At 42.9% G+C, this 20,922-nt stretch overlaps 1 protein-coding gene across 6 annotated transcripts in view; it reads left to right on the forward strand.

Annotated features, from left to right (window-relative positions):
* MAP4K4 (mitogen-activated protein kinase kinase kinase kinase 4) overlaps positions 1-20,922 on the forward strand; it is a 181,608-nt gene that overhangs the window by 56,431 nt on the left and 104,255 nt on the right. For all 6 annotated transcript variants that reach the window (XM_077343544.1, XM_077343545.1, XM_077343546.1 and 3 more), the window contains exon 3: positions 15,291-15,347. In XM_077343544.1, the coding sequence (XP_077199659.1) occupies positions 15,291-15,347 (57 nt within the window). The remainder of the gene's footprint in view (positions 1-15,290; positions 15,348-20,922) is intronic.

The following is a 20,922-nucleotide window of genomic DNA, read 5'->3' on the forward strand; positions in this document are numbered from 1 at the left end:
TGGCAGACCCAGAAGTTTGCTGATGAGGAAGGAATTGCCATGATCAGTGCAGAGATATATGGAAGATAGCGCAGTCTGAAGTCTTCTGGCGTTTATTACATTTAATAAACTGATGTTCATGCCACAGCTGGTGGGGCAGAAAAGCCAGTGTTTTAGCTCTTCTTGGCATTCTTTCTAATGCTATGAACAGACAAGAGGGTCTAAGCATGCTTGCTTGGGGAAAGTTCTGGTAGACAACTATCATGTGTCACCAAGCCTAAATGACAAAATTGTATGCAAGGGAAAAAATGATTCCGGGAAAGAGAATGCGCAGACAGTGGTAACATCTCATAAACCGATTATGCATGGGCCAGAAAGGCTGATGTGGCGGCGACAGGGCTTCGGGAAAAATCCCCAATTATGCCGAACGTCGCCGCCATCCAAGGCCTGGCCAGACCCAGGCTGTCGGAAGACCCGCGTTAAAGGAACACAGGTTCTTCTGTAGGCTGGGGAATGCAGCGGGCTCAGGCAAGTGCATAATTGGAGGAGCTGGGCCTGCACGCCCGGCTCTTTCCCCGACCTACGGCATCCCTGCGCCTCTCACTCCTGCCAGCTCTGTGGCTCTGCGGAATTGACAGGGGTATCCCCCCACCCCCACCATGGTGGGAGAGCAGCATGCTGCTCCCCACCATATGCAGCAGGGGGGCTATGCTCAAGATTCGCCCTCCGCTGCTGGCGCTTCAGTGCTCGCCCGGTGCTTCCGGCTCTGCGTTGCCTGCGCAGGGCCGTTGTGCCAGGGCAGCCAGCATGCGCCCTGGACATTCCGCCCCTGTGTATAATTGAGGGACAGCGGGGCTTTCAGCTCCGGTGCAACAGCACGGTGGCAGCTCGGCATAGCTGCCACTGTGCATAATTGGTCATCCGTTCCCCCATCCTGTCTCTGTGTGTCTTCTAAATGAAAGGCTTCCATGGCTTCTAATGTTCTGGTTGTCCTTTTGTTTTATACTTTTTCTCAGGGAGATTCTTGCTCACAGGGTAATCCCCATGGGTTCCTTACATAAGTAGTGTGTAAGAAGAAGCATCTTTGAGGGCTTTGAGCAAGTTTGGCCAACAGTATCTAGTTGTTATCTTTCAGACCCCCAGATGTGTACTTCCACTGCTTGGTCCTTGTCACTCAGTGATGTCCTGTTTTCACTGTGCATCAAAGCAGTTCAGTCACAGCACAGTAATCACATGAGCCTGGTTTCTTTCCTTTTCTGACCAGTATGCATGGCAGTGCTGCCTCATTTGAATGCTGTTGCCTTGTCCAATCTCTGTCTGGCAGCAGTAGTGATTCTTGTCTTGTAACAGTAGGATAGTTGAGGTCTGTTAAGTGTGCGTGCGCACATCACTCTGAGAGAAAAAGAGCCTTTTTTGATGCTGTAGAATTTGGGCTTAGGCCTTTATCCAGGGAATGCAGCTTTTCTACAAAGAGCTCAGTGTGCGTAAATTCACACCATTTTTAAGATGATGATCTTAGCAAGGGAAATTGGCAGTCTTGATTTCTCTTAAGGCTTGTTTTGCAGAGTCTGCGTGAAAGCGAAGGCGGGAGGGGCAGTCCTGCTCAGAAGTGACTTGTGTCGACCACCACAGCTGCAGATCTATCTTCAGCTTGCTGCTGTGCATTGGGGTGGGGTGCAGAAAGAGAAAGGCAGTGAGCTTTCCCTTACATTTGTCTTGCAGTTCACTAAACTGCCTCAAACAGTAGAAGTAGGATATAAATATTTAAGCAAAACTTGGTTTCACAAATGACTCTCTTTGCAGCACATGAGAATTTTTGTGTATGTAACTGGATTTCTGTCTGAATGCATATGCACATGCATTGAAATAATGGATAATTCTTTGTGCTAAAAATGACTTGCGAACGTTTTAAAAATTGTTTTATTAAAAGAACAATCAACAGATATGTACATAAATATGAAATTGCAAAAGAGAAGTGCCAGTCTCTGTCTGCTTACATCCTGCCTCTATGGGCATAGAAAACAATTTTAATACTGTTTCCAATTATACAATTGCCTGTTCTGTTCTTTGTAACGCTGCTGACCATAGAAGGTCTGCTTTTCTTATAAGCAGTTAATTCCCCCAAAGTGTAGGTCTCCCTTATTTTCAACAACTAGGTTTGTAGTTCAGGGATTTCTGTTTATTTCCATTGCTTGGCAGCAATAATCATATGTAGGGTAACCATTTGCTGATCTCCAGGGATTTCAGGTAGTTGATTCAGCAACAGTGCCTCTGGTTTACAGGGAATTTGTTTTTCCAGCTCAATTGATATAATTTTCACATCTTGTTTCCAGAAACACTCAAACCTGATTTTAAAAAATGACTTGTGAACAAGCTGTGGTAGACTCGCTTGTTGTTGATTAGTTGTTATACTTAACATTTACTCAGGTCACTATTTACAGTAAGAGTAGGAACTCCTCCATTCAAGCTTAGCTTACTAGAAAACCTCTTGAGTAGATTTTCTTGCTCTGACTGATGCATGTTCTAGTAACCCTATTTTTAACCTCTGATAAGACTCTTGTAAGAATGAAGGAGTACCTTAATAGAGCTGTGCTCTCTGTGTCTATAAATGTTGGCTTTGATAAGATTTCCTGTAATTTTTACAAACATTTCTAGTTGAATTGGAGCTGTGGCTAGAACAGTATCTTCAAAATTCTCGAGACTCTTTGTGGGTAATAAACGGGGAATGGAAACTCTATAAACTTAGAAAAACCACAACCAAAATAACACCATCCTGCTGCTAACCTGCACTGGTTATGAAATACTTTGTCATCTTGCAATGTTTCAGGTTCCTGTGTATGAGTTTTTGCTGTAACAAATCTCTGTGTCTGGGGTTTATATAAAGATGTTGTAGCCCTCAAGAACCTCTCTCTGTGTTATCTGGTTAAAACTCAAGTGTGCATGTGCACTCAGCGATCCAGTGTTGGTATTTTATTATGAAAGGCGTAAGTTACTTAGCTTAGGGGTGTGAATTTATTTTTGTATTTTTGGATGATGCGATTTTTTCATATGATGGATCTAAGAAGCTGTACCTGCCAGTGGGTTATGCTTAAGTACTGAAGTCAGTGAATATTATAACCTTTTCATTTAAGTGAGTCATCTCCTCACTTTAATGCAATACAAGGAAGCTATAAAAAGAACACATTGCTGCCACTAGGATCTTATCATCTACTCCCCCACTCCTTTTTTATGTTGTTCCTCCCATATTTATCTATTTCTCTTAATGTCAGAATTGTTTATGTATTCAACACCCTTCAGATAGCATAACAGAACAGCTATAACATTATTTTCTCTTGGGCTCAGATTGGGTCCCTCAAATAAGTCTATAAATGAATTGGTATATCATTGGGCTTGTAAAGTGGGATATTCATATATAGTTAATCATAGGAGTCTTTCTTTTTCTTAGACAAAATTAAAGGTATCATTAAAGTACCATATTAAAGGTTACTCACTTATCTGTCAGTATGATTTTGAGGAGAATTGGTCCATGCCGTGGTGTACAAAGGTGATTCCTCCCCCCCCCCCCACAGTTCGTCTTTCTCACATTGGGTTGCTTTATGTAAAAATCAACCCATCAGAACCATAGCTGTCTTACCTTTACTTCAGCAAAGTCAATATCAGCAATCCCCTTAATTTTATCCCATTGAACTAAGTAAATAGTCTATAAATGCCCTCTAGAGGTCAGACTGGCATAGTCTGTTGGGATATTGGGCATGATTAGAAAAGGAAGCTATAGAACTGGCTTTTAGTCACTGGAGATCTATGAAAGATCTTTACCCACTATGACCGTTTACGCACTGGAGGTTTCATGCCGGGCTGCAGGCTGGAGTTTTACTTGTTGCAGGTTGCCCCACCTCTTCCTGCACCAACATGGGGGAGCATTTGGCCTGATGCACCTCACCCACCCCCGATTTGTGCTCCTGCATGGGAGCTGGGGCAGTAAAGTTCCCAGTGCGTAAACGGTCTGTCGTAGCATGTCTTTTTGGCAGATCTGCTGTTTAGCATTTTGTCATGTGCTGTTTGTGGCACAGTGTTCTGGATTGGAGATGGCTGCTCAGGGGTGGGATTGGTGGTAGAGTTACAGCCATCCCAGAGATTAACCTAAAGTTAATCTCGTTTAGGTTTTTGGGTTAGGGGATAGGAACTCCGTGATTATGTGTGCTTCTTATTCAATGTACTGCATTCTAGATTAAACTAAAGGTTTCTTGTTACGGAGGCTTCATTCTTTTGGGATTCTGATCTATCACATTGTTACAGAGACAATGTGCTTTTATTAGACCTGCCATGTTTGCATGTATTCAGTATTAATATAGTGTTCATTTTTAGTGCATGTGACCTTAAGTAAGGTGTAGAAGAGTTGCTTGAGGTCTGCAGATGAAGCTTGGCTTCTGCTTCGTTTTTAAAAATATTGCAGCCATTATTTGCACTGATTTGTGTGGCCCAGGCGAACCTGATCTTGTCGGATCTCAGAAGCTGACCCTAGTTAGCAATTTGATGAGAGACCACCAAGGAGTGGCTAGGTGATGGCAAACCCCCTCTGTTAGTCTTTCGCCTTGAAGACCCTATAGATCACCAAAATTCAACTGCAACTTGACAGCACTTTACACACAGACGTGCATGTGCACACAGCCATTGTTTATTTCAGGCTCTGCATGTTATAATTCTCCCCCCACAAACACACATACACATTATTGATGACTGGCAAATCGCAGAGCAGCTTCTCTGCTAGTAGTGCCCTGTGTTGGGTGTTTTAGTCGTAGTGAAAGTATATGTAAATACTAGCTAGTGCAATACTAAACTTTGGTCATATTTTTGTCCTGCCTTCTGTAAACACTTTTTGTGGTTGTAGTTCCTTATTTCTGTGTGGCTGCTGCAAGTTGCTGTTTTTACTGTGAGAATTTAACATGGACCACCTTGATATGAAAAACCACAGAAAAATTACTAGAGTACATGCAATCATTGCAGGTTTCTAGTAGTTTAAGTTAGAATTCAGCTGCTTCTGCTTTTTAACAAACTTATGGTTGGCAAGAAACTATGTCTGCCTTTAAATCAACCTATCAGAAGTACAGGAAGTTGTGGTTTGAACATTTCTATGTTTAGTAATTGGAGGAAGTTTTGTATTTCTGAAATACTGCAATGTTTTTCTTTTCTGCATGTTTGCTACTGAAAGTTTAGAGAGCTGGTCCCAGATGGAACAATGCATTGAAAACCCTAATCCATATTGTAGGTGCACTGTTTTGTCCTCTATTTTTACGTCTTGACTCCAGATGTGCTTTGGATGAAAACTAATCCTTTTATTGGTTAGCTCTTCTTTTGTTTGCAATCTGAGTAGGTTTTGTGCTATGTGAGGTGTATATCCCATTGATCTTATTTATTTTGCTAACTTATGTTTTGCTAACATTTTTAAATCATTCAACACAGACTACACGTGTTTACTTAAAATGAAAGGTGCCATAGCTCAAGTATCTTAAAAGCAGTTTTAATTTCCATAAAAGTGATTCTTAAAGTATCATCACTGGGCCCCCAGGGGTCTTTGGTGTTTTTTTAAATGTTCTAAGAAGTCTAAACAAAAATAGAGGGTTATTTTGAAAAAAATATAAAGGCGACTTAAGGTTTCTTCTGCCTGTGATGCTGAAGAAGTTAACATTTATAATTAAGCCATTACCAAGCCAGAAAGAAATTTTCTGGTGGTATCTTATATAGTAGCCAGAATCTAAGAATCTGTCCAAAATACTAGTGCTGGTGTCCAACAATGTTTTCTAAGTATTTTTGGTGGCATATACCATGGAGCTGTAGTGAATTGAAAAATGTTCTTTTAAAGTAGCCCCTACTAATGGTGAGTGTAGCAAAAGAAAATATAGTGGAATGTAAAGGACAAGCATATCAGAATAGTGTCCTCCATACTGCAGAATTTGGATATTATGCCGCAGTTTACTAATTTGCTACTAATTTACTTTTGTACTCTTTTAGGGTTCTTGTTCCATTGTCTGAGGAAGAGTGCATGCACTCAAAAGTGCATGTCTTGAATAAACCGTTGTTAGTCTTAAAGGTGCTTTTGGACTCATATTTTGTTGTGCTATGTAAGACGAACATAGCTACCCATTTGAGTGTCCTCCAGTGTTTAGGAATGACTATGTAAGTATGGATTCCTAATGCTTGTAGGATGCCTGTAATGTTGGAGGAGATGCATTTAACATGTTCCGGTCTGTTCAAAATAAACCTTCATTCACATTAAATCCTACTAACCTATACCTTGAGTAGAAAGAGCAAGTTTCTGTGAATTTGAAGACCATGGAGGAAAACATTCCCCCCCCCCCCGCTTGGGTAAAAGTATACATTTTAGGAAACATTGAAATATATTCAATGTTTTCTTATTTACTTGTTACTTATAAATATTATTATATTGTTTTAAAAGCACAAAACTTAGCAAATAAAATTATACTACTTGACATATTTATGGAATTTAAAAGCACTCATGTTTGTGTTTCCTACAGCATTCAAATTTATAAAAAATACTTAGTAGAGAAAAAGAAAAAGAGTTGTTTCTTATATGCCACTTTTCTCTACCCGAAGGAGTGTCAAAGCGACTTGCAATCTCCTTCTCTTTCCTCTCCCAACAACAGACACCCTGTGAGGTAGGTGAGGCTGAGAGAGCCCCGATACTACTGCTCGGTCTGAGCTAGAAACTGCAGCACCATAATGTACTTTAATGCATGTTTAATGGTTTTTGAGATGCAGGAAAAAATAAGGTTGAAAACAGGACAATTTTTGGTGCAAACAAAAAAGTGTCTTATTTTGACAGAAAGAGTTTGTATCCAACTGTTTAATATCTTTTTGGCTTTCTGTTTGCACAGACCAAAGGGAAATGAGCAGCCATTTGAACTTCCCTTGGGTAGCAAACGCTTCTGAAGGCAGCAGTTGACAGGCTGTCCAGAAGTGGTCCTGGTTTGCAGGTAGTAAAGGGCCCTTCCTCTCCAACAACCCTCCTTCCTTCTCTGTACACATCATGCTGTAATGTGTATAAAGGAGGGCAATGTCTTCGTATTACAAAGTTAAACTTGATTTACAGAGATGCTCTTTTTGCAATGAGGAGATTGGTTGGACAAATTTGTGGAGAAAGAGTAGTTATTAGCCACGGTAAATAAATAAAACAGCCATATTCCGTGGCAGTAACTCTTTAATATCCGCAACAGAGAGAGGCCTTGATCCTCGGCCATACCTTGTAGGTCTTCCAGTTTTCTTTTATGTGTATTATAGGATGCTAAACTTACAAGAATGGCTGGTCTGATCAAGTACGGCTTTAGAAGAAAATATTGATCTAGAAATATCGTTTGAGTGCTTTTGCATTACTCTTAATATGTTTGCTTGGATGAGGAACAACTTTAGGGTCTAAGTTTAGACCCAACATTTGTCCTGCTGTTTCATACCAACATGCCTACCCACTTGAATATGCTTGGATGAGGTTGAGACTCACCACTAGTTGACCTGTAAATCTTAGAAGTTCCTGTCCTCTGCTTCCAGGTTGTGAAGGCCTAGTTTATTTGTATGAATTCAGGGGCACCTACTGTAATCTAGTCCTGTTGTGGAAAAACATCACAGTGGAGATGTCTTGTGAGAGAATAATTCAGTAATTTTCATGAAAGCAAGCTTTTGCCTTAGTTGAGTATCTTAGTAATGTGGTAGGCAAGCCTCCTTACAAAAATAGTATGTTGTTAATTACAGTACAATGTATAGAAGTAATAATACAGTTAGATCTGTCTAAGATATGCTTGAAATAGATGTTCTTCAGCCTAGATGTTTGATCTAGCATCTGTGGCCACTACGGTATTTGGTTTTTGGCCAATTTGGTGTAGTGGTTACGAGCAGTGGTTTCTACTCTGAGGAACTGGGTTTGATTCCCTGCTCCTCCACATGCAGCCAGCTGGGTGACCCTGGGCTCATCACAGTCCTGATAGGCATGCAGAGGGTTCCCCAGGAGGCAGCTTATTGCTCCTCATGTTATCTGAGTTGAAAGAGGCCAGGGTAACTTACTGACAGCAGGGAATGGCCTGAAACTGACTCCTCTTTCACCCAGGAAACTTTGGAAACCAGCTGGAAGTTGGAGGTGGAGTGCTGGTTCTATATTAGACCTTCCTGGCTGAGTGTTCCCTCCTCATTGGGGCTAAACTACCATGGTGGTAGTTTCTTTTCTAAGAAAAAAAGCCATCTCTTATTGGGGAAATATTTCTGAGGGGGCCAAACAAGTAGGGTGTAAAATGTCTGCATGCAGTTTGAGGTGATTGGCCCTCATTGGTAGAGTGTGCCAGCTGGACCGGGGCGGGTCGGCCATTCTCGTGCTATTAGACCTGTCAGCCGCATTTGATATGGTTGACCACGAGCTCTTGGTTCACCGCCTCGCTGATACTGGGATTGGAAGGGTGGCTCTTAAATAGCTATCCTCCTTTCTAGAGAACAGGTCACAGAGGGTCGCTGTGGGGGAGGAGTTATCCGACTCCTTTGCACTCCCATGTGGGGTGCCACAGGGAGCGGTGCTCTCCCCCACGTTATTTAACATCTATATGCGTCCCCTGGCTCAGCTGGTACGGAGTTATGGGCTTGGGTGTCATCAGTACGCTGATGATACCCAGCTCTATCTCTTGATGGATGGCCGGCCAGATCTCCCCCCAGAAAAATTCGCCAGTTGTTTGGAAGCAGTGGCTGGATGGATCAGGAAGAGCCGCCTGAGACTCAACCCCTCCAAGACGGAGGTCCTTTGGCTAGGCCGAAGGGAGCAGGAACAGGAAGCGCGTCTTCCCTGCCTGGACGGGGTACAATTGTCATCTGTGCCCCAAGCCAGGAATTTGGGAGTGATTCTGGATGCCTCACTTTCCATGGAGGCCCAGGTCACTAAGGTAGCCCGGACGGCGTTTCTCCATCTACGCCAAGCTCGGCTACTAGCGCCCTACCTGCCCCCGGAACACCTGGCCACTGTGATCCATGCAACGGTTACTTCTAGATTAGACTTCTGTAACTCGCTCTACGCGGGCCTACCCTTGTCTCTAACCCGGAAGTTACAGCTGGTACAGAATGCAGCTGCACGGGTCCTCACTAAATCATCTTGGAGGTCCCATGTTCAGCCTCTGCTGAAGCAGCTGCACTGGTTGCCAGTTTGTTTCCGGATCAGGTTCAAGGTTTTGGTATTAACCTTTAAGACTATACGCGGCTTGGGTCCTGCATACTTGAGGGACCGCCTATCTCCTTATGCCCCCCGCAGGGCACTTCGCTCTGCGGGTAAGAATCTGCTGATGATCCCAGGACCCCGGGAGGCACGCCTGGCCTCGACAAGGGCCAGGGCCTTTTCGGTCCTGGCCCCTACCTGGTGGAATGAGCTCCCTGAAGAGCTGCGGGCCCTGTCGGAGCTCTCTGAGTTCCGCAGAGCCTGCAAAATGGAGCTCTTCCGCCAGGCGTTTGTCTAAGGCCGGGTGATGGCCCGGGGCTAAGATCGGACCCCTCTCCCCGGAGGGGGGAGGCCAGTACTAGACTGACCTGGTTCCCCAGAGTGTTCCATCCTATGCCCAATTATCCTCCGTTCCTTTCTGCTCATCCAGCGGGCCTGTATGGGAATAGTTTTTTTTTTTAATCGCCATCATTGTGACTTAGTCATTGTTTTAATGGGGTTTTAATGGGGTTTTAATGGGGAATTTTTAATGGTTAATATATTGTATTTGTATTAAAATATTGTGAACCGCCGCGAGCCGGTTTCCGAGAGCGGCGGTCATACAAATCAAATAAATAAATAAATAAATAAATAAATAAATAAATAAATAAATAAATAAATAAATAAATAAATATTTCCCAACCTGGAACTGGCAACTGTAAAAGCAGCCAAACTTTTGGGGTGAGTTAGATTGTGAGAGGTGCAGTGTTACCCAGTGCGCTTCCATAGCAGAGCAGGGATTAGAATTTGGTTGTTATAGCTCATAGTCCAGCACTCAGACCGGTATGCCATTCCTTACTGGTTGTGCAGTTTAAAACTCGTATGGTGCTCAAATACATTGCAATTATTTTTGTCTGCCCTTAAAATGTTTAAAATAATTTGGCTTGGGATAGTAGGAATTTTGCACTTCCCACAGTTCTTTCCCACCCTGCAGCTTGTCAGGATTGTCCCCGTGGGACTGGAGGCGGCCCGGGGGGGGGGGTTTGCAAGCCCCTTTACAGCCTTTCTCTAAGAAAAACAAAATGAAATATTAGCTTTCAGTTTCATGGAGTTGAAGCATCAGGAACCTTTGAAGCCTCTGATGAAGTCTGTTTCTCCAAAATACAGAGTAACTGCGGATTCTAATTATCCTGAGGAGTCTGAATACAAGGAAGCCTGTGTCATCTTAGGCAAAGGCTATTAACACATTCCTTTAATGAGATACTTAACTTTTCTTTCTTTATCTCTATATTCTAAAAGTGTTCTTTCTCGTCAGTTTTTTATTTATTCGTTTTTTAAAAGTATGAAATGTATTTTTTAATTAAATGAGAACATTAGCAGGCAAAGTGAAGAATGAAAGGAGTGGGTTGTTCCCATCTAAGCAGTTCCTTTTCTTCCTTGAGTGTGTGCTTTGTTTGCTCTTCATTTAATCATTTCTTAAGTCTGTGTTTCTGTTCCTCTGTCCCCCCTCATCTTCCTATGAGTGCTAAGATAAGGGATAATGAATCACTTTGGTTCCAATGAACTAGTTTTTGATTTCCTATAACAAAGTGAAAAGCTCTAGAGTGAATATGAGAACGAAATTACTCAATTAGTGGAGGTTATAAGGCCTGGCATCAGTGTGGAATGCCTTTCCTTACAAAATTTTAGGTCTCATAAATGTGTGTGGTGCCATTACTGGGGGTAATCCTCCTGTGACTGGGAGAAGATACGAGAGTGCCTGAAGGTCCCTGGAAAGAAAGCTCTTCAGAACTCATAGGTGAAGTCTGAAATGAAGATTTCATCTAAATATGTCTTTATTCAATGTAGATATAGAAGACAAAAATTGCTGTTGAACATATGCTTCAAAATTTCACTATTTCTAAGAAAATCACTTGTTTTTATGAGGTTGCAGGATCAGTGGAGGGTCCCTGAAGAGTAACAAGAGCCAGCGTGATGTGGCGGTTAGGAGTGCCGACTTCTAATTGGGCTGTCCGGGTTTGATTTCCCACTCCTCCACATGCAGCCAGCTGGGTGATGTTGGGCTTGCCACAAAATTGATAAAGCTGTTGTGACCAAGCAGTAATATCAGGGTTCTCTCAGTCTCACAGGGTGTTTGTTGTGGGGAGAGGAAAGGGAAGGCAATTGTAAGCCACTTTGAGATTCCTTCTGGTAGAGAAAAGCAACATGTAACTCTTCTTCTTCATGTTCTATCTGCAGTAATTTTGATGCAATTTGTAGGGAACAGAAAGTGCATGTTTATCTTTAATTCACAACATTGTTAATGTTTGTGGTTTCTTGATCACATTTGAAAGTAATGACTTGGTGATCTATGACCAAGTGGGCCTTTAATACTAAATTGTTTGATCTATTTATTTAATTACTAGTGGATTAGCCTGTTGTATTTAGCCCATTGTATACAAAATACAACAGGCTCTAGCGGCCCTCCTCTACAGCAGCGGCAAAAGTGCAAGGAGGTGCTGTGGCAGGCGGGGGGGGGGTAAGGAATCGGCCATGTCCCCCTGTCTCTCCAGGGCAGGGAGTGTGCATTGGGGCAGGGATGCAGGTGTGGGGTTTTGGGAGGGGAGAGGTGGCATCCTGTCTCTGAGCCTGGTGAGGAATGGGAGAGAACCCGAGGAGCGGGAGGGGGGCAGGTGCAGAGGTTGGGGGGGCGGCGGCGGGCATTTCATTATACTGGGTTGCGACAATAAGCTTGTGGTAGAGCAAACACAAGGGGCTCTAGTGGCCCACCCCGCAGCATCGGCGGCAGCACAAGGAGGATGGTGGCATGGGCGGGATGGTGGGGTTGGGGGTGGAAAGAACGAGCCATTTACTGTCGTGCTTGTTGTTGGAGATGGGCGAGGTACATGAGAGATCCCTGAGGAGCGGCAGGGAGACAGGCGCGGAGGCTCAGGACCGGGGTTCCAGAGGCAGGTATGTCCTCCTCCCAGAGCGCAACCTCCCATAGGGCATGAGAGCAGTGTGGCTCGGAGGTTTTTGAGGGGGTGGCCATGTTGTTCCTACTCTGTCGGCTTGACGAGGCAGAGGACTCTGGAGGTGCATGGAGGCAGGCTCAGAGGTTTGGGAGGTGGACGGAAGCTGAGGTAATGTCTGCCCTGAACATACCCGTGACCTCACATAGGCCGTCATCAGGTTGTTGATGTTAACTGAGCATAATGCTCTCTAGGGGCACAGGTAGAGAGGTCGTTTCTCAGATAGGGTCCAGACCGCATCTGATTTTGAAGGTGGTTACCAGAACCTTAAGCCTGATCCGGTAGTCATCTGGTAGCTGTTGGAGTGCAGGCCGGATGTGAGCCCTCTAAGGTGTTTCCATAAGAATCCTGGCTGCTGCATTCTGTACCAAGTGGAGTTTGCATATCAGGGATAAGTGTTAAGTTATCTTTAGCATTTCTTGGGACAGAATGAAACAGGGTTCTCTTTGCTTTTGTATACAATTGGCGATTCACTTATGATTGTAAATGGGAACCACTGAAACAAAGTGAGAAAAAGTTTATCCTTTTATAGGTGGATTTAAATTTTTTTCTCAGTGGTTAAACATTTAACATGGGACTACTTAGTGCCCATTTTTACGTGTACGTCCATTACTGGATCTATCCCATCTTTAGCCCACTCTTGCTACTTGCTTCGAGGAACTCAGGATAACATACATAGTTCGGCCCTGTGATCCATATGATTCTCATACTATCTGGGGTAGATTGGGCTGAGAAAGAGAATGATTGGTTGAGGGTCACTCTGTGAATTTCATCTCTCATACATGCTTGTGCAACCTCTAGCCACTATGCTGCACTTTTTCTTCACACTAGATATTACTTAACTAGCAGCAAAACTCGTATCTGAAAATACAGTGGGCTCTAGGCCCCTCCCCCCTCCCTAGGCTGGCTAGCTGAGGCCTAGAGAGACTTCAGTGGACTTTTTTTGGGTGGGGGGGAAGCGCTGGTAGGGATTCCACCCCCCCCCCCGCTGCCTCCAAAAGGCCCTCTGAAGGCCCGCGGAGGCCTTGGTGGCTTTCTCGCAGTGGGGGGAGGGAAATGGGCGGGAACTCTGTCTCCCCGCCACTCCTAAAGGATTGCCAAAGACTGCGGAGGCCTTGGCGGGCCTTTTTGGGGTGGGGGGGAAGCACCATTCCTCCTCATGGCAGCCCTGTCAAGGCCTGGCAAGACCACAGCCAGAGCTGCTCAGGGTGAGAAGAGTGTTGGTGGGTGAGAGGAGTGTTCCTCCTCCTTCCACCTCTACTTCCCCCAGCCGCAGTCCCAGGCCCTCCACCTTCTCTTCCAGCCCCAGCTGCCTGCCTACCTTACCAGGTGCTGGCAAATGTAACAAAGGAAAGACAGGTAAAAGATCAATGCAGTAAAGTACACCAGGATATGCTAAAAACTAGTAAATTGCACAGATGTGTGGAATGGTCAGTATTCAATTTGGAGTAGGCAGGCAAATGGGTGAATGGGGAAGCACCACTCTCCCCTCCCTCCACTAAGACAGCAGTGCAGTGATCATGTGGTAGAGGGAGACAAAGAGTCTCTGCCTCCACCTCATCTTTCCCAAACAGTGGGGAGGAGGACAGACATGGAGGTGAATGGATGGGAGCTGCCACCATCACCTTGCCTCCCACCACCAATGTTTAAACTGTTGTGAGGCAGCAAAGTGTATGAGTAGCAGATGAGGGAAGCACCAGTACTGCTGTTTACTGCCATACCTCTAAATCAATGGAAGTGCAGTATTGTAGACTGCTGGGCAAGTGAAAAAGTAGTCACCAACGCTGTCCCCTTGCCAGGACCCAGAGAGTGGGTAGGATTGCTGGCAGGCAGCCAGAGGTGGAAGCAACAGTAATAGGGCTACCAGCTGATAGACTGCACAGCAAATGTCTAGCCCTCTGGGCAAGGGGAGAATGGGAATCCCTCCTGCAAGTCACAATAGTGTGACCGGTGCTATACAAAAGGCTAAATTGCACATATCAATTAAACACACACAATTTGTTAATAAGATTAACAAATAATCAAAACATATAAGCAAAAAACAACCCAAAAATGCAACAGAGCAAAATCATCTGATCACAGATATAGCAATAAACTATCATATAACAGTATTGTTCTATCCAGGAAAGAAGAACACAAAAGGCATAAAAATATATAAGATATATAAGAAGAGAAACCAAAACCAAAACAAAAGGATCTAAGGGGGGAGGGGAAGTAACTTCCATCCAAGTTGGCATTCTTCTTACTTAAAATTACTGAATTGTGTTCTAAACAATATTATGTACATAATCTTAATGCAATATCAAAGACACACTGACATCCCATCAGATACTTTGTAAAACTATTGCAGATTATCATAAAGTCATATTTCTTTTTTCTCCCCTGAATTAATCTTATTTTATTTGTAAATTTCCTAGGTGTTACTGTATTCCTTATTTTTGCATAGCAGCTCTAAGGAGATCCCTATAGTGTTGTTCATCTAGCTGTGATCGAAAGATAATTAGCCAGTGTTTTTTGTTTATATTGGGAGTTTTCATTAAGATGTATGTCGAGCAGGGCCAATTCAGCAGTAGGTTTGTTTCCGGGTGATTTTAAAAACCTCTGTAAATACTGATTTCCAAAATGTGGTTATTATTGGACAGGACCACCACGTATGCAGAAACATCTTTATTTACCACAATCTGTCCAACAGTTTTTATTCTCTATTTTCATTATGCAGGCTATCTATCCTTACTGGTGCAAAGTACCATCTTTGAGCGATTTTAAATACATTTTCTTGTAAACCTCTTGAAATTGATTTTAAAAGAAATTGTTGAAACATTTGATTCCAGTCCTTGCCATTTTCCAGTTCTTCATCACTTACATTGGTGTTTGCCTGTGCTTTAAGAAAATCTTGTATATTTCAGTAATCAATTTTCTTTCCTCCTCAGCTATATTTTGAATTTTTGTAACCCTAAATATTTTAAAGTATCTTTCAACTTTCAGAAGTTATGCATGTTTAAAACAAAAATGCTGGACAAGGCAGTAGGCAGGAAAAGATGAAGAAAGCTTGTGTATGCAAACTTGCTCATTTTCCCTTTCAAAAGGAAAACTGAATTGCTAACTGTCCTTTTCTCCCCCCATAGGGTCGACATGTCAAGACAGGTCAACTGGCAGCCATCAAAGTCATGGATGTTACCGAGGTAAGTCCAGAAAGTTACTGTTATCCCCAAAATAATTTTTCCAAACAAAAATGATTTGCCCATCCCTGAACTCTTCGTTTGTTTAGGAGAGCTATCTCTGGGCAGTAGTATACATGCTGATTGCATTTTGGTCTGAGATGTAATAAATGCATGCCACTTTTAGGTTAGAAAGGAAATGTACCCAAAGGCCTAACTGTAGAAATACCTGCAGAAATGTTGAGCAGATTTGTTGGCAAAATTCAACAGTGTAAAAGAGCAGTTGTAATGGACTCGGAGGGATTTACTATGGAGCTTCGTACGAGAACAGAGAGAAATTAACATATACATGTACTTAAAAATATAAATATATTTAAACTGTTGTTTTGCTTTAGCTGAAGGCATTCATTTATTTCCTGCCAAGAAGTATTTTAAACATCTAAAAAGGAAAGGGTAGTTCTGAGAGGATAATATCCACTGTTATCACACAGACTTGGTATTTTATAATCAGGCCAGGTTTATTCATCAGCTGCATTTTATTAGCTCAGCATTGTCTGAAGCATTTCGACTCAAGAAAGCCTACTGCTTGGAAACCAAAGATCATTCTGTTTTGTAAAAGACAGAACAATTATAATGGCTGAGCTATGGTAAATTGCACTTGTTAGAGCAGGGGTGGTGAACTAATTTTTTACGAGGTCAGATCTGACACAAATGGGTACTTTGTTGGGTTGGGCCATGTATGCCATAGAATGTAATGCCAGGTACTGGAGATATCTGTAAACCTGTAGGTGGGAGGAGAAAGGGTCGTGGAGAGTCCAGGATAAAAACTTGAAGGGGCCAATGGGGAGGCGCAAAGCGCCTCCCGATTGGCCCCTCTACTGCATCACAGATTCGGCGGGCCTGCTCCGAGCCCTGCACTGAAGCTGGGGACTGGAGGGGGGGGGCGGGAGAGCAGGCCGCTGCTTCTCGGGGGGGAGGTGGAGTCCCAGGGATAGCTTCCCCATGCTCCCAGAGCACACCTGCCCCCTTCCTAGCCCGCTAGGTGTGCTTGGTGCCGAGGGGGGGCCCTTTTCACGCCCATTCATTTCCCCTGCTTCAGAGGCTCCAGCCTGAGGTGCGCAGCGATAGAGAGCACATGGCCCCATGCCTGACGAGGATGGCCTGTCAGACCCAGGAGACGGGGGGGGGGGTACTCTCCTGGAAAGCCACGCCCAGCCCCTGCTGTCTGACTTTCCAGATAGGCAGGGCTGCCAGAATCCCCCCCCTCGAGGCAGAGATCCGTGCCCAGAGATCCACAGCATGACACACTCACCCTGCTTCAGAGGCACAAGGCTGAGCTGCACACAGAAAGCGAGAGAGCAGGAGATATTTACACCAACTGCAGAACTCACTGGGCTTTAAGACCCAGGGGACACTTACTGGTGGGGGCAGGAGAAAGAGAGGGCTGCCGGGAGACAGGGATTTTCACCCAGCTACAGAGGCACAGCTTACTTCAACACAGAGAGAAAGACACAGACTTCACACAGGACAAGACACAGAAACCACGAGTCTAAGGCCTGACAGAGAGGCTGCTTCTGAAACTTCCAGGGGGTACTTTTTATCGTGATCCCTCTTGGTGTACTGGTTAGGAGAGCCAGTTTGATGTAGTGGTTAGAAGTGCAGAGTTCTAATCTGGCGAGCCAGTTTCCATTCTGCACTCCCCCACATGCAGCCAGCTGGGTGACCTTGGGCTCTCCACGGCGCTGATAAAGCTGTTTTGACTGAGCAGTGATATCAGGCCTCTCTCAGCCTCACCCACCTCACAGGGTGTCTGTTGTGGGGAGAGGAAAGGGAAGGCGACTGTACACTGCTTTGAGACTCCTTCGGGTAGAGAAAAGCGGCATATAAGAACCAACTCTTTCCCCTCAGGGTTGAGAAAGGGTGGAGAAGAGAAAAGGAAGGTCACTGTCACCCAATCCAACACACACTTTGTCTCCTGGTTCTGTGACTGTTCAAACATGCTGTGACATCATCAGTGCCCCCTTACCCCTTTTCTCTTCCATTCACTTCTGTGACTGGGAGGTCTTTTCCCCTCAGAGCAACATACAGAAGACAGCCCAGTTGCCTCCCAATCCACATGCCAGCACTCCTCCTCTCTTCGCAGCTGGCCCTGTTCCTCATTAGTTAACTGCCACTGCGTGCACATGCTTTTGCCAACCTCCCTTGTGGTTGCCATTTTGAAAAATGCAGAGCTGGTTGGTGCAGTGGTGGCAGAACTTAATTTCTATTTTTACCTGCTTAAATTATTTACCTTTTTGTGTATTTGGCTGTGCAGCTGAGGTCTCTAGCAGGCCTCAGGGTTTATGGGGAAGTAGTTTTAAGCATTAAAGAGAACCAAAGAACCAAATAATGGTAGATCAGTAGACTAGTATTTAGTTAAATATGTATTGCTGCAGAGGAATGGTGTTTTTGCCAACTTATGGTTACCTTTAATGGATGGACCAGGCTAGTCCAATCTTTTTAAATTGGAAGCTAAGCTCAATCAACCTTGTTAAATCACCAAGGAAGTCTAGACTTAATACACAGAGGCATGGAATAGCAAACTACCTCTAAATGTCTCTTCCCTTGAAATCCTCATGAAGGGTTCCCATAGGTTGACACTGACTCGATGTTTAAAGGATTTGTGAGCATGTCATGTGATAACCATAAAACCTACCTTAACATATTCCACATGAATGACTTTCTGTAACTACTGTAGGGGTAATATAGTTCACCAAAAGGCAATGAGTTTCTTAAAGCTTATTATGGATGTGCCTACAGTGTGTGAGGTCTACAGTTCAGTAGAAAATTGACTAAAATCACCCTTTTTTGCATGAGTTCTTTCATGAGCAGAGCAAGTTGCTTTCTTCTTTGTTCCTGAGGGTCCTTCAGTCCTCAGAAGCAGCTTGTGCAGAGAGATAGGAGAGAAATCCATTTCATGAGGTTGTTGCATTCACTGCTGTTAAGTCTAAGTCATTCATTTTTTTAAAAATAAAATATTTATAAACAAACAACTTTTTGTACAGTTGATATGTTTATTTAAGGTTTTTGAAGGTTTGGTGCAATTTGAGCGTAAGTCAAGCTAGCAGAAAGAACTCTTTCATTTAAATATTAAGTGAAGTAGGAAAAATAAGCAAGTCTTAAGGAGTGAAAAAAAAGGTGAGAATAGAGAATTTAAAAAATAATGACGGCACAAAATTTAAAAATGTATGTCATATGTTCAGTTAATATGAACTTGAAACTGCATGTGTAAAAGAGATTTAAATACCTAAAGTCTCTTATCTTTTCGTAGCAGATGTAGGGGAACATAGTGAAATAATTGTTCCTTTGGCAAAACTTACTGCTGGTCAGCTTCTTATAAACTTCTCTCCAGGTTTTATTTCTTTTTTTCCCTACAAGATGATGGTGTAGTATGTAAAAATTACAATTTTAATTATAATTTGATTTTAATCTTGATCATAGGTTTGTTGTTCTCTTTCCATGAAATAATAGTTCTTATTTGTATGAAATAGCACTGGTATGTATAATTTGTGAATTTTAATGAATATAATGTGTGGAAAAGTATTTCAGTTCTGTTCAGTTGCAGTTAGGTAAGACCAGATATGACAGCCCTGTCCACTTCCCTCTCAAGATTTTCCCTTTGTTTTTCTTTCCCTTTACTGACTGTGTAATGTGTTTTCTTCTTTGCTGAAGAACCCTGTCATAGTATGATATTTTGGCTGTGTGCTCAGTCCAGGAACCTGAAGGAAGGATCAGGAGCCCACTTTAAGTTAACTTAAATGTTGTTACTTGAGGCATTTTGAAAATTTCTACTCTCTCGAGAAGATCTATCCCCTTTTCTTGGGAGTCTTTGTCTAACAACCCACTCACTCTTGCCAGTTTTGCCCAGTTCTCTGGTCTCTGTTAAAATGCTCTTAGGGCTGACTTTCGAATGTGTCAGCATTCAGCTATTTTCAGCTAGGGCTGAAATCGGACTGAATTCTCAGCATCCAGTTCAGAAGTCTTCTCTTTATTTAGCTGATGCTATCCAATCAGATTCCTTGGAGCAGCTTGTCACTCAAGGTTGTCAATTAATCTTTATTATTACCATCATAGACCAACAAAAATATTTACAAATTTCAATCCATCATATCATCGAAATATAATATAATATAATGTAATATAGTCCCATGAATAAGATAAAATTTAGCGGGGGGGGGATACATGTTCAGTATGGAATAGTAAATAAAATAACATAAAAAGACACTGTCACCAATAATTGGTGAGTTATAAAAATTGCCACACAAAACTTTGCAGTAAGTGCTGATACCTGTGGTTTTCCATCCATAAGTAGCAATTTTGCATACAGTGAGTCTGATTGCTTAGGGTACCTTCTAGGAGAGGAAGTAAAAATTTGGAACAGGGCTGTTGATATAAAGGGCAAGGGAGAAGCACATGTTCCGTAGTTCCTATCTCTCCTTATATAGCCTGTCTATCTTGGCGATCTTTTGGTATCACCCTTCTAAAACCACTGAAAGGAGTATTTGACATCTAGCTAAGGAGTATTTGACATATAGCTAAGGAGAAACCTTCCTATGACTAAAATGGGAGAGATACACAGTCAGAGAAACTACATACCTAGAGTACTCTCTCTATATTCCTGCTGCTTAATATCAGTCGCCCTCTGCTTTAAGACTAGCTTTGCTTGCTCATACCCCATTTTTAAAACAGAGTGACGGGGAAAGCCAAAGCACACCAACTTGGTCTTAATAGCCTTTAAGCATCTGGAGTAGTAACTGTCTCGAAGGTTAAAAAGAGTTAGTTCTTGTGGGTTGAAATTGAGCATAAACCAAAGATTAATGGAGACAAGACACACCCTAACCTCAGCTTTTATCATGCCTGTCTCCTAAGGCAAATTTGCATTTGAGACACAACAGGGTAACTAAAGGTTTGTTCTCAAAAATTTTGATTGTACCCACTTTAAAGATACAAAGCAGGATGATGGTACTCCAGTAGATGTTCCATATAGAAGTTGAGCCTGTTTATTAGCTTTAAATAATTTGAGCACAGCTGGAATATATGGGACACCTTTGGTCTGCAAAATGTAATTATATTATAGGCAGATTTATGTCCAACATCAGCTATGAAATCATAATGAGCTTTCCTCAATCTGGAGGCATGCAGCCCCACCCTCAAATACTTAAAAGTGACTACATGCTCTATCTTGTTGCCATTTAATTCTCCAACCAAACGCCATAATTTTAGTTGTTTTGGTAATTTATTACTAGAAGATCCTTATTACAATACAGGGTAAGCACCCTTAGCGTGTTTTTTTTAGTCCAACTCTGGAGTCCACGATAGAATCACAGCATCATCTGCATACAGTGACATGGAGGTCTTACAGTCCATTAGCTTAGTGTGTGTGTGACAGCATCTGACCATGTTGTTAAATTAAAAAAATGAAAAGCAGTGGGGCCAGAATACAACCTTTGAAGTTTTAATAAAATTTTAAGATGTCTTTACTGCATCTAATGTTAAGGGTGGTATTAAGGTGCAAAGCATGGATTAAATAATGAATCCTACTACTAAGAGCCTCTTGTGG

This window comes from Paroedura picta, chromosome 6, assembly GCF_049243985.1.
Source record: "Paroedura picta isolate Pp20150507F chromosome 6, Ppicta_v3.0, whole genome shotgun sequence".
Classification (NCBI taxonomy): Eukaryota; Metazoa; Chordata; class Lepidosauria; order Squamata; family Gekkonidae; genus Paroedura; species Paroedura picta.